Source organism: Thalia democratica, chromosome 7 (genome assembly GCF_965202585.1).
Source record: "Thalia democratica chromosome 7, ktThaDemo2.hap1.1, whole genome shotgun sequence".
Taxonomy (NCBI): domain Eukaryota; kingdom Metazoa; phylum Chordata; class Thaliacea; order Salpida; family Salpidae; genus Thalia; species Thalia democratica.
The window spans coordinates 14401380-14416442 of NC_139171.1; the positions used below are offsets into that span (position 1 = coordinate 14401380).

Genomic DNA, 15063 nt, shown 5'->3' on the forward strand with positions numbered 1-15063 from the left:
TTTACATGATACAAACAAACTTTAAAACTGAAACATTAATTCTTAGCACAAACATTTTATCTAAAGTCCACCACAAAAATTAAAGTACATTTTCATTGACTATTTGAATGCTTTAAAAGCCATAACTTTACTTGTTTGCTCATATATTGTAGGATATGGGAAATGTGAGCTGAAAACTTTTTTAATGAAGCAAATCCATCAAATTTTATAATGAATATTTAATAAAACTGCTCTTAATGATTCTTTTTTATAACAATTAGATGATTAAGATCAATTATTTAACTATTATTTTGTTATACTTATTACACAAAACTTATTTTTAATTTTTTTAAGATTATTTTATATAATACTTGATTAATTGTTTTTAGTGAATAAAAGACACTGTTTAGTTTTGATTTAAACACAGCTGTTTTTAGAAAAATTTATACACTTCTAAACTTAAGCTATAAAATCATAACTTCTAGAATTCTTGTAAAACATAATTTATCAAAACCAAAATTGTAACAAAAATATTTATCAAATAACAGAAGAACTTATTTAAGAAATCAAAGAAGAGCTAAAAAGAGTAAATAAAATGATAAATATTAAAAAGAAAACATTATATAACTGTTAAGTTTTAAAATAATAGGTAAAGTGTTTTTTACTAGTCTAAAATCATTTAGATAATTCTTGAATAATTAATAAGTATACAGTTAAAATATTTAGTTGTTACAAAAGGAGAGTCTTCAAAGATATTTTTAATAAGAGTTAGCTTATAAAACTGAACTAATTTAATAACACAGGTTAACCAATTTCATCATTTCAATGGTTAACACAATTATGCACATTTGTAGGCTACTTTGTATATGGCTACTATACAAACAGTCCTAGACTTTATAATGCAAGACATAATTAAATTAAAATTTGCAGATAGATTGTTACAGGAAATCTTATTTACCAATTTCATTAAGACTCAATCTGTTGTTTTTTTTTGAGTAAAGAGTGACCAGCAAAAATGTGCAAAAATTAAATCAAAGAGACATTTCTAAAAACTAAAAAAAAATGTTAAACCTTATTTTTGTTTTTGAAAAAATGATAACCTTATGTTTGAATAAATAGTAATTTGAATATAGTAATGTTTTGGTTATAAACTATATTACTTGAATGAAACCATAAAATTTGAAATTTAAATAAGGCATTTGAAAATTCATTATAACATTCAAACATATAAAATAGAATACAAAAATTTAAATAAAAAGAAAACTTTTTGATAAAAATCTTTAAGTATTCTAAGACTTTAATCACAATTTATTATTTTATTTCTAGTATATTTTATATTTTTATGGTAGACAACCATCAGATTTACTCCACCCTCCTCTATTTTGCTTCTTAACATTAAATTGAACACTTTGTAAATTTAAAAATTTGTATTTTTAGTGTAATTAAGGATTTGGCAATGTTTCATAAACAACTTACTAAGCTTACTATTTTGCTGAAAGTCTTATTTCGTCTTATTTTCGTAAAACAATATAAAAAAGTTTAAATAAGTTTAAATTAACATTTAAATAAGTTATTTAATTTTCTATCTGAAAAAATGAAAAATATATATAACTAACTGAAATTTTAAAACATACTAAAAATTGGCTTTTTAATATTGATGATTTTTTTTATAAAAGTTATGAGCATGAGCATCTTTTAAATATTTCCAAATTCACTTTATTTGAAGAGCAGTGTTCCTTTAGAACCTTTTACAATGATTTAACTTGTCACAATTTAATTTTATTATTTTGAACCTTACAACTTGTAGTTACAAGCATTGTTACTACAGTTTATAAACTTTGATAAGTTATTTTTCAAAATGTTTTGTATAACGGATTCCTCTTAAGGCCGTTCTGCTACAAAAATAAAAATTTAGGTTAAAAGAGGTTTATGCTAAGCTAACAGCTATTGTGGAAAATAGCTCATTTTTTAACCAATTTTCCGCGTTTCAGCTACATTTGGCTTCTATGGCTATGGCCGCTTAAACCCCGTTTTCAGCCCATTGTAAGAAGTTGCAGCCTTTTAAGCCTGAATCTGCTTAATGTAAACAGTGTGAAGAAGCATTTATTAAGAGTTAACAAATTCTAATATTATCATAATATAATATATAAAAAGTATTGAATTTCTTAAGTTTTAACTTTAAAAAGTTTAATAGACTTTACCTTTTGCTTATTCAACACTTAAAAGTGTAAGAAATTATTTTATAAGAAACAAAAAAAAATTATTTACCTTAGTAGAACTGTAACTCATTAAAGTTCCTCGTAGTTAAAACATTAACTAAAATTAAAAGTATAAAGTTTTATGTAAATCACGACGAGAACGAACAAAAACTGTTTTTAAATATAGCATGACATGACTTGCTAGTATGTCTTAAGTCTACTTTGTGCTTACGTTATGATTTTAAAAAAATTAAAACTTTTTTTTCAGTGGTACTTATTTAAGTTTGTACTATATAAAATTAATTACTTAACTAAAATAATTTTTAGATATATAATTTAGAAGTTTTAAAAATGTCAGTATCGTGTGCAATTTGTCAAGAAGATATAAATTTCTGCACTGAAGAAATTTCAGTCTTGAACTGCGGACATCTGTATCACAATGGGTGTCTTCAGCAATGGTTAGATACCAATTTAACCTGTCCTGAATGTAGATCTGCAGTTACAAGAAACAATTTTGTGCAAAAAATTTACCCTTTTAAAAAAGAAGATGCAGTTCCTGTGTACAAAGGATCATCTGATGAAACTAAAAGTATCTTAAAAGTTTACGAAGACACTACCAAAAACTTGCAGAAGTTGTTCATTGAAAGAATTGTAAACCTTGAAAATAGCAACTTAAGGCTGAAAGAAGATCTACAAAATAGTTCGGATGATCTACAAAAGTGCTCAAACGAAAAATACTTGGCTGAAGAGAAAATATTGAAGTTGACAGAAGATCTTAAAAAGTCTATATATAAAAATATTATTTTTAAACAAAAAGTTATAAAAGCAATTATGGAGCTGCTTGCTTTTATTTAAACCATTTTAAGATTTTTTTTTGTTAAAATCCAATGTATAAGTTCCATTAAGTTTGAATAAAAATATTGTAATGGAAAAAGTTGTCGTTTTATTTAAGTACATAAAAACAACAAAACATTGTTAGTGGATTAAATTAGTTCATTAAATTAAAAACATTGTTAAAGATTGGGTTGTCTTTGCAATTGTCGTAAATAATTACTATAACTTTAGACAATTTCGTCAGTTTAATTGAATAAAGAATAATTTTTTTGCACACAACAAAACTAAGCTTTCATAAAAGTTTTGAAATTAAAGATAGTTTTTTCATTTTGTTACTTATCTTCTCGGAGGCTAATACAAGACATTTAGACCTGTTGTTATTTCTATCTGAAACTAAGTAAGTAATAAAAAATTACAAAAAGCTATTTCAGCGATGTCAATAATTTTACATTTAGATAATGTTAAATCACTTGGTATGTTAAACAAGTTGTTAAACTTAAATACAAAGCTCTAATTTTTTATATACTACATAAGAAACTAAATTTAGCTTTATTCACCTCAATGCCGCAACCCAGTATACAATGTAACAATTGTAAATACCATTAAGAGTGTCTAAGTAATTCTATGACTGTAGTCAACTTCGCTAAGTCTTGTAAAACACTATATTTTTTACGATATATAAATAAAGCAAAAAAGTATTAAATTTATATTTGTAATAAAATAAAATTTTTAGTCTATTGGTATAAGTTCGATTTTGCATAGAAATAACTTATCTTCAGGCGATTTTTTGTTGTAGGTGAAAATCTTATGGGATCATAATCACATTTAGAGCTTGTTAGGTTTAAATACTAACGGCTGTTTAATCTTTGAACCTCAGCGGCGCGTCGTTGCTTCTATTCATACGAATTCAGGTTTGATGCTTATTTGCTTAAATATGTATAATTATTACTTTTTAGTACACTGTGTGACAATTATAAGTGTTAGTTTTTGAGTTGCATTTCTTTTATTTAGGCAGTTTGTAAAGAGATGGTTTGAATAAAAATATTTCAAAAGTTTTATGATTACATTCAAAGAATTAAACATTTGTCTAACAGCTTGTACAAAACTACTTTTAATTACTTGAAGGTTTTAAAGACTACAAAAAGATATTATAATACTGCTAAACTTAAAAACATCATTTAAGTTAATAGCATATTAGTTTAATTAACCCCTTTTATAAATATTTTACCTAACTATATGTTTCCAGCAGAAATATCGTAAAACAATATAGTAGAGCTATTTTAACAGTAACCTCAAAATTAAAAAAATAAACATGTTTTAGAATAAAATTTTACTCCGAATGGCGTTTTGCGCTTTAACCTTAATAATTTGGTAAAAGTTAAATTTTTTGTACTACAATTCTTAGCAGTTGATTAAAGTTTGAATTCAGAAAACGTTTAAGTTGTAAATTACAAGTAGCAAAAATGAAATATCCCTATAAATGTTTATATCTTGTACGCGGTCGGAAAACAGTCAAAGTATAATTGCTACATCTCGGCTAATCAGATCTTTTCTGTTAACACTAAGTAATGAGGTTAGCAGGAATTTACTGAAATATTTATCAACTATAATTTCATTATTGTTTAAAATTTAATAACAGCGATTCTCAACCTGGGGTAGTTTTCCTTGTTTGAGTGTAAATTTTATTATTATATAAATACTTATTTTCCATATAAAAGTTAGTATTTACTGTAACTTTTATTAAATAAATTTCAAGCTTTTTAAAGTTAATAAGCTCAAGGTTTAACAACTATAATTTAAGTTTTCCAAATATTTAACACTACTCTAAGTATTTGAAGTAAATTTGGTAATAGCTTCCCATAAGAAGATAAAACTAAAAAAGGTTAGAGCTGCTGTTAAAAATTACATTTCTTATGCACTAATTGCCCACTAACATGTTTTAGTTAAATTAAGCCTCGAACTTTTTGTTATATTTTTGGCCTATCATACCAACTTTCATCCAAATTAACCTTAACAATTTGCTAGAGTAGGAGTGGGCAACGTACGGCCCGCGGAGTGAAAATGACCGGCCCCAAACCTTTTATAATCTTTAATGGAATCCGACCGCGGATAAAATTGATCCGGCCCGCGAGTAGATGATCCGGCCCGCTAAGCATTTTAAAAACTTAAATAAAATCCGGCCATCCAATGTAAACATTACAAAATTTGTACAAAACCTTTTATGAGTTATTTTCACAAAAAAAACTGCATAACTTTAATAGTTTAATATTAAGTTCAATATAGTTGACTTTTATCCTTCTCTCAGCGAAGAATTAGTAATAAAATCATTAAAATTTGCCGGTAATTATAGTAGCGTACCTACTGAAAACTTAAGGCTGATAAAAAACGCATGAACATTAGTATTTTATTAATAAGGAAACCTGTGGCGAAAGAGGAGAGAAAATAACACAGGCTCCTTTTTTGATGTAGCGCAGGGATCGTTCATGGGTGCAGAATTATTAGAATTAGTAGTAATTTTTTGTTAGACGGGTTAAAAAATAACTTTGGTTTAGAAAGACCTGGGTTGTACAGGGACGATGGTCTAGCTGTACTGGCTTATTCTTCTAGCTTTAAAGTTGAAAGGCTAAAAAAACAAACTACGCCTTCTTCAAATCTATTGGATTTCGAGTCACTGTTGAATCACCAATGTTGACGACTGACTACCTAGATGTGAAGCTCAACTTGTATGATCTCTCCTATATGCTTTATAAAAAGTAAAACGCAAAAATTATGTATATAAATAAATTTTCTAGCCACCAAAAAAATACTATAAAACAAACACCAAAAATAATTAATCAACGTTTAAATAAAAACGAAAAAAAATCAAGTAACGAAAAAAAATTTTGAAGACAAAGCACGACTACGAACAAATATTGAAAAAATACGGTTACAATGATAAACTTAATTTTGAAACAACGGAGCAAAAAATAAAGGAAGGCAAATATTAATTTTGTATAATCCTCCATTCTGTACTTCAGTCAAAACAAATATCGGCAGAGAATTTATACATCTAGTGAAAAAGCATTTCAACAAAATAATTATTATTAAAGATCTTTGATAAACATAATATGCGTATAAGTTATACATGTATGGCAAATTTGGAGAAATTAGTTAAGTCATACAATCAAAGGATTTTTAAATTAAAGTAATTAATCAAAAATCAGTGTTATTGCGCTGGTTGCTGTAAATATGATTTGAAAGGGGCAATTGTCATTTAGAAGACATTATTTACAAGGCAACAGTTAACTCTGACCTTGAAAAGAAGTTCTACATCGGCATGTGCTCAACTCTGTTCAGATTTCGGTATGCTAACCATAAAAAATCTCTTAAAGGGGGTGTATACGAAAATGAGACTGAGCTTTCAAAGTATTTTGCGGCCTAAAGCGCAAAAAAACTGAAACAAAACATCAAACTGAACCTGTTTTTAGCGAATAGGACAATTATACTAATTCTATATAATTTATTTATGTTCTTTTGTCTAAATATCTCATTGGGTAGAATCTTGGCTCTGTGGTCTCAGATTCAAATTCAAAGCCATCAAAGTTTTTTACACTGTTTAAAGTATATTTTTTTAAATCTGGCCATTGGAATGAGGCCATCAAAAAAAATGTTGGCCTGCGAGCATGTAAATGTGGCCGGCTGAGTAAAAATATGTATTTAGTTAATTATTTTTTAGTAATTTGATTTAATTTTACTTAGTTTGTTTTGAGTCCCTCGTAATATTTTAAAACGATTAAAAGACTTTAGATCTTTAGCATAACATATAAAAAAGAAAGGTTAGCATTATATCAGAGTTTTTTCTAAGTTCATAATAATTTTCTTGTTAGACAAGCAAGTTATTATCTGAAAAAAGAATGTAAAGAGTACTTGGATTTAGTATGTTATTTAAATAATACTTATTTAGTAAAAAAACTAGTTGCAATCGTTCCGTTTTGTACAACACTAATATACAGTAATTTACAAAAATGTCATTACTTCACAGATTAAGTATATTTACATATTTTGGTTATACCAAAATTTTTTATTGAACATTTTTACTAAACTGTATGTATTAGTGTACACAAAACATATTGATAAGAAATAAGATTTAATTTATTTTAGTTTATACAAATATTTATTTTCTAGAAGTGTTCTTTGCACTTTTAAATAATTCATTTTAACATCAAAGTACACAGGTGCTAGTATTTTAAATAGCTATTTATTTAATACTTATATTTGATTAACTTTATTTTATCCATAGTTTTTCACTATTGTGGTTACTACATGTAATATCTTAGTGTTTACAGACATATTTTATACAATATATATGACATAAATCAAAATAGCTTTTGTTACCTTGAATTTTCGTTTTTTACACAATGTTTTTCGGTAAATTAAGTAAACTTTTATGAATTGCATAGTAATATAATTAGTTGGTGATTTAGAAATTACCAATTAAATACAAACTAGATTTAGGGATAGTAAGTTTGTTTATTGTTAATAAAACTAGTTCAAGCGAATAAACAACTAAACATTGCCAAACACTCGGACTATGACTAAATAAAGACTTCAAATCTCAGGCCAATTTAGTAAGTTTTTATCAGTTTTTCGCTTTAGTTGCTTTTTGCATACTAAAATATAAGGCTAGTTTTTGGTCACTCAGGCAGGTTTTTTGCTTTAAAAAAGACAAATTAAACTTGAAAATTTATATTTTGTTTAATTCACAGTGATGATTTGAACTATAGTATATGTTAAATTTTAATTCTTACAGCTTATATAACTTGAAATAATAATTTTATTAAATGTATACATACATGTATAAACCATCAGTGTTGCCAAAAACTTGAATTCTGAAAAAGCTTTTAACTGACAGTTTATGGTTAAAAAATTCTAAAAAAAAAACTCAAAGTTAAAAATTTTTGAAAAAAAATCTGGAAATAAAATCAATTTTAAATGTTAAGTAATAAATTTTTTATTTGAAACAATAAAGTTACTATACCAGTATTTTTAAATTAAAAAAATGTTAAAGTAGCTTAATAGTATGTTTTTAATGTTGGTATATCATTTTAGACAGTTTGATTATCTTTACTTTAATCTTATACTAAAAATAGAAGAATAAATTGTCTTTTTAAAATATTTATATTCGTGCATTACACCTTTGCTGTTTAAATGCCTTTACCTACTGTTGTTTTTGCGTTTTAACTAAACCTAGAAATTCTTCTAAATTGTCAAAGTTAGTAAAAACACCTCTAATAAAAATTCACAGATGAGCAAAATTTGTTGTGTTTTTTTCTTATCTTAACAGATTGATTAAAATCTTAACTTTATTTATGCAGCTTTATAATCTTTAGATATTTCCTAAACATAACTTATTGTTGTTATTAAAGAAATAAACAAAATTATTTAAAAAAGTTTTCAATTCTAAACAGTATCTCCTTTTTATTAATTACTTTTTCTAATTTATAACTTGCCTTTACAATTATTTCTGATCAGTAAGTAGTTACTATTGATATTCATATGCTTTGTGAAAGTGAATTTAGCGATTTGTTTCTTTTTTTCATTTTTGCAATAACAAACTTCTTAACTCCTAACTAACGTTTTTAAATTATTTTACCTCTTCTAATATTTTACATTTACTCTTATTAAATGCTATGTTTATTGCAGATAAAGAATTGCTATATAACTTAATAAAAATTACCTTTTTTTATTAATGGCTTAATAATTTTCTATATTTTGTTAATAATATTTAAGAAACTTAATTGTAAGGGTGCATCTATTGTCCTAAAAAATGAAAATTTTGGAATTTTGTTAAGTAAAATTTTTTGACGTTAGTAAATTACAAAAATAGGCAAACAAAAAATATAGCTTCCTACATTAAGTCTGCTCGAGTAAATAACTTTTCAAAATTTTACTTTATATTGATATACAATAAGGGGAAGAAAGACCATTTCACTGAAAATTTATTTTGTCCTACTTTTTTAGGATAATTAAATAACGAAAAAAAAACAGTTATTATTTTTATTTTTTTAAAAACGTTTCATTTTTATCGTTTTTAGACTTTGTTTATACAGAATTTTCTAAATATGGCAAGGAACATTTCCCAACCGTTTCAGGTAATTATCTAAAAAAAACGTAGGAGAAAAGAAATATTCAGCGAAATAGTCTTTTTTTCCTTTTTTAAATATACCGGTATAGATCAAAGTTTCAAAAAGTAGTTTGCTCAAAAAAGCTCAAAACTAGGAATTTTATTTTTGTGCTTTCTTTTTATGTAATTTTTCAACATCAAAAACATTTACTAAGCGAAACTTCAAAAACTATCGGGGTAAAAGATGCACCCTATTGTCCAGCTATGAGTCAAGCTGAAATATTTGCTCTATATTTAATTCACTTTTCTAAAACTCCAACATTTCCTTATTTTGCGAGCTTTATTTTAAACAGGATTGCCAAACAAACGGGCTAGTTAAAGATTTGAAAAAGCTAAAACCTGTTTAAGACCTTAAAAAAAATTAAGGTGCGTTTGAAACTTTTATTTCTCTGAGTAATTTTTATAAATGTTGTGTAGTCTGTTAATTATATTATTTTTGTTGTCTAACAATATTTACTTTTTTATAATGATGATATTTTGGTTAAGTATATCAGCTTGATTAACATCAAGATTTTAGCTTATTTAAATTTTAGTACACTTAGGCTGGTGTGATGTAATTCAGAAATTTTGCTGCTAAAGTGGAAACCATTTAAAATACTAGTTAATTACTTATAAGTAATTTTAAATAAAGTATTCCAGCATTAATAATGTTAAAAAAATGTTTTAGCATTTTTACGGTAGAAATAGGTATTAATTCAACTAATTAGCTAATTATTAAATTTCAAAGAGTGAAAACTATTTTAAACGCAAAAATTAATTTCAAAATATAAAAAAAACTAGTTATGACATAAAAATGTATAAAACTGATTCTAAGTGTTTTTCAAGCTCCATTTTTATAAAGAGTTAGGTTGTAGGTAAAAAAAAATAAGTGTTTGATAAAGTGCCTAGTTTATTAAGACTTAAGTATATTAGTCAATGTAAAATCAAATAGGCATTATATGTGCAGCTTAAAGTCTTTTAAAATAATAAAGTGATCATAAGTTAGTTATTCTCTAGTGTGACTAAAACTAGAACCAAAATCTTATTTAAACGTAACTAAAACTACGGCCCCCAGCCACTTTTGAATTTTGAAAGTTAGCCTGCGAGCACCAACTGGCTGCCGACCCCCGGTTTAATGTCTTGTCCAATACAAAGAATTAAATTTTAATTAGACTAGCATTGGTTTACAAGATAACTTTTAGTGAAATGGAATTAATTGAGTTTTTTTTCACAATTAGTTCAAAGGTTAGTCCAGATGTTAGAGAAAACTTACTACTAATGTTTCAAAATTCGAATTCGTATGCTAAAAAGTTTATGACATTTTATTATTCTTATTAGTTCAATTATAGTTATAAAATATAATAATAACTTATGTTTTAAAGTCTCTGATGAAAATGATTATAATTCTAGTTAATACTTAAAACTTGACATAAATCCAAATTTAGACTTAAAGATGACTTACTTTAGAAAAAAAACAAGACCGTTTTAATATTTACAAATAATAATATTTAACTTGTTTGCACAACGTTTAGAATATAAATCAAATGAAACATTTTAATAATTGTATGAAAATTATTTTTTTTAAATTTCTATTAGATAAATCCTTAATCAGTTGTAATTAATATAAAGCTAATAGTAACTGGAAAAAAAAAACTTGAAAAGAGCACAAACAGATTATAAATTTACAACTAACCATCTGTCAAACATAGCCTAACTTAAACAACTTTTTAACTGAAAATTACAAAAACATACTCAAACTATAAGCTATAACAATTCGTTTCTTATGCACTAATCGAAGTACAAAAAAATATAGAATGTTCAAGTTTACAAACATTTGACTTTAGAAAACATAAGTATAAAAAATCATTTTGTAAAAAATAAAACATACGCAATTAAGTTATTTTATCATCTAATTTATTCAAAGATGTTAGAATATTGTTAAAATTTTTAGACAGCAATGAACTTCAATGACAACTTTTTGAAACACAAAACGTTTATAGTTGTAAAAATAATTTTAATCAAACTTATGCCTACATAAAGGGCAAGTGTTGTGTTTAGCAAACCATCCTTCAATGCATTCCTGACTAAAATAATGCTGACCATCGCAAGTGAGACGTCTCAATTTTCTACCAACATCTATGTCTTCCATACAAATACTACATTGATCACCAACAAGTGACTCATCGGCTGTAAAAAGATCGAATGTTTTTATTGTTTCATTAGATAAGCCTTGTTATTGAATAACATTTGGTTGTTGATTTAAAACAAAGTTTCGAAGACGACTATTTATTTCATTTAATTTTTGATAAAACTTGTCTTGAATCGTCTTTAGATTTATTTCAGCTTGCTCAATGTTTGTACGATTTCCTTCAATAAATTAAAGCTTATGAGTTTGTCGAATTATAGCTTGTTCCTTTGTCATGTTTGACGTAAAGCGTTGCTTTTGTAAAATTTTCAGGCGTTTAGTGTTCTCATTCAGTTCTGCATCTATTTGAAGTGTATATTTTTTCAGACATCGTTTCTTGATGTAAAAATCAGTGTTTAAGTTCCATTTGTTTTGATCAATAATCCTTTGAAACCTTTCAATATCAAAGATGTTTCTGATTTCTTGAAATAAACTTTCCCAAGTTTGATATATCCTTTCAACATTTTGTTCGAAACTGTCCAAACGTAGCTAAAAAGATTTTATACTATTTAATGGAAGAAAGTAAAAATCATTTTTAAATGAAAAAAAATATACAAACTTCAAATAATCAAACTTATGTATTAAAGTATGATCTAATACTACTATTTTAAGTAAAGTAGTTTAACATACACATTAAATCTAAGCATAACAGCATGTGAATATGTATACATTAAGTAAATATAACTTAACATTTAAAAGTTATTCAATAAAATAATTTTAAACTACTTTTAGTTACATAGCTTTAGCATATGAGAAAACCTTCAAAATTTAATGTAGCAGTGGTCTTTTAGCAGGCAGTATCAATAGCTAGTTTCATACAATATCTTTAGTTATCAACTGAATCCTAGTATTTGTACTCAGGTCCGGTCGGATAATACCGTTTCGGATCCGGATCCAATCGGATATTAATCTTAAAGTATATCCAGATACAGCCGGATCAACTTTTGATAGTTTTAACCAAGTTTGGTTAAATCCTAATTTTATCCATCCGTTAGGTTAATGAAAATACCTTATTCGTTTTAGTTTCTTCTACTAAAACAAGTAAAAGACATACTTGAAAGTTTCAAAACTTATTCTAAATTTATTGTATTACAATAATAAAGATCAAAAAAAATTCTTAGACGTATTTTAAGGTTGTTTTAAAACTTTCACTAAATACTACGGGAAATTTTCTAAAGTCACTATAGATATTACGATTTTGAAATTTACTTTAAATGTTACTAATAAACATGAAACTTAAACTTAATATTCGTAAGCTCATATTAAAAAACAAAAACGCTTTAAGGCGATTTTAAGGAAGTTTTTAAAATTATAATATATAACACTGAAAATGATAAAACTTACACTAGATATTTTTGAGTCATGATAAAAAGCGAAAAAGAGGTCTTAGGCTCGTTTTAGTTTCAAAAGTTACATTACTTTTTACACAAAAATTAATTAAGTAACACTAGAGGTTACAGGAAAGTTATTTAAAGTTAATGAATATTACGAAAACATACAACTTACGATATATATTCTTGGGCTCAAGTTAAATAGCTAAAAAATATGTAGAACATATAGAATCTGATCGTATCAGAATTTTAAATAAAGGACGGATCCGGCCCTATCCTGTTTAATAAGATCTGGATCTTGTTGGGTCTTAATTTAAAAGATAAGATTCGGATCGAGATTCAGCATGAACTTATTTTGAAACAAGATCGGGGTACGGATCTAGACGGGTAAAAGTTTATTTAGATCTTGTAGGTCATAAAATTTTTGTTATATAAGTAGTTAAAAATTGTATGATATTTTAAAGTTTTTCCGATTTTAGTTTAGTTTAAGTAGGGAAGTTAAAATTTAAGACTAGCAGGTAGTAATATTTAGACTAATTATATAACTTAGACTGAAAATTTAAGGAAACACTAGCAGTAAAAGGCCTAAAGAGAATCACAAAGGCCATAATAAGTCCTTATATTAAGTATTTGTGAGTTGACGCTAAAAATAGAAAAAAAAACAGATTTTAGGTGTATTTAACGATAATTTTAGAACTTATTCTAAATATTATAGGAAAGTTTTAGAAATGTAATGGGCCATAAGCAGTAAAAGGGGAAGCCATGAGGCTAAAATTTGAAATTTTATCTAGTTATTCTGAAAAAGGTGGTGAAAAGTAAAAGAAGAAAATGTTAAAGTGTACTTTATAAAGTTTTTTAAGAAATCTTGTCGAAGGGGCTACCATTTTTTTTTGTTTCTCGAAAGGGGTATTAATTAAAACAATTTTGTGACCCTTAAAAAGGCAATAAAACTATGTGACCTAAATAATTTTTAATTAGTCTGTTTGATTTTGAACTTACTAAGAAAGCTTATATGTTTTAAATGAAGATTTACTTATTTTATAATTTTATAATTTTAGGTTTAATTTATGCTTCTATAACGTTCAGAACCTTTAATCTAATTTTTACTTCTTAAATAATTGTCATGAATAAAATAAGTTTTATATTAATTTAAGCCTTATAGAAAGCAAATATTTTTTTTACAGGTATTGTTATTAGCAAAATAAACTTGTTAGCAAATAGACCTTAAAGTTTGAATTAATTGGGTAACTAGTTTAAATAGCATAACCAAATACTTAAAACAAAAATAATTGTTCTAAATTTAGAAAATAAACAAGCCGAGCTTTATAGTAGCCTTAGTGTTTTTTTTATTCTGAAGATATGCAAACCTAACTTAGCATATACATATCTCACATTTTATAAGTTTGCTAGAAATAATCTTAAATTTAGAAACATACAAAATGTGCGATACATAAATGCAAAGAAGTCCCAAGCTTTACTTATAATAAGTTTTATAATATACTTAAAAAAATTTTGTTAGTCATTGTACAATTTTCTATATATAAAGAACAAGGTGCTTATAATTTTATGATTTACATACCTCACTTCTCCATGCAATCAAAACTGAACCAGCTGTATTTCTTGATAAACTGTCCATTGCTTATTATATTTTATTTTATATCTAAGTAAAAATAATACTGTTTTAGTTAAGTATTTGCAATTATTTTTGCTAACAGTAACTGAATTGCAGTTGTTTTTAATGAAGTAAAACAAATAGTTTTTTACAAAAACAAGTCTAATATAGTAATTTTATAGCACAAAATTTAATATTGTTTTTTAATTCTATTTTTAGGCTAAAAAATCTCATATGGAAATTATGTCTAAAATAAAAATATTAATTATAAAAATAATTACAATAAATAAGTTAATAACAATTAATAGCTTCTTGATTTATACATTGTGATATTAATTTATAATCTATATTAATAATTAAGTTTCAATTAATAATATAAATAATGATATTTTAAACAGACTACACTTGTTTACACTACAATTTAACTTAATTTAATTAAATATACTTAACATAATCTTATTCTATTGTTATATAAAAAAACTCAGAACTTAATGATAATCGAACGTAATTTATACTACTCATAACTATAGGCATGATTTTTGGTGGTTATATTTTATGTTTAACAACATATCAAACACTAAAATATAAAAAGCATCATACTTTAGAAAACATTTCAAATGTAGTCAAAGCTTTGACATAAGATTTAAATCTAATAGGAATGTACTAAAAAATGTATAATTCTATTAAGTTTTACTTACTTGGAATTAAAATCGGAAAATCAATTATAAGTAATAAGCATTATTTAATACGGAAATTTACAATAAACAAAGAATAACAAATAG

At 25.4% G+C, this 15063-nt stretch overlaps 1 protein-coding gene across 1 annotated transcript; it reads right to left on the minus strand.

Moving 5' to 3' along the window:
- Positions 1-11167: 11167 nt before the first annotated feature.
- Positions 11168-14305, minus strand: LOC145841124 (uncharacterized). The gene is made up of 3 exons (XM_082948495.1): positions 14249-14305; positions 11668-11827; positions 11168-11340 (listed from the first exon to the last, which is right to left on the minus strand). The coding sequence occupies exons 1-3, from the start codon at positions 14303-14305 to the stop codon at positions 11168-11170; spliced, it is 390 nt and encodes a 129-aa protein (XP_082804621.1).
- Positions 14306-15063: the final 758 nt, after the last annotated feature.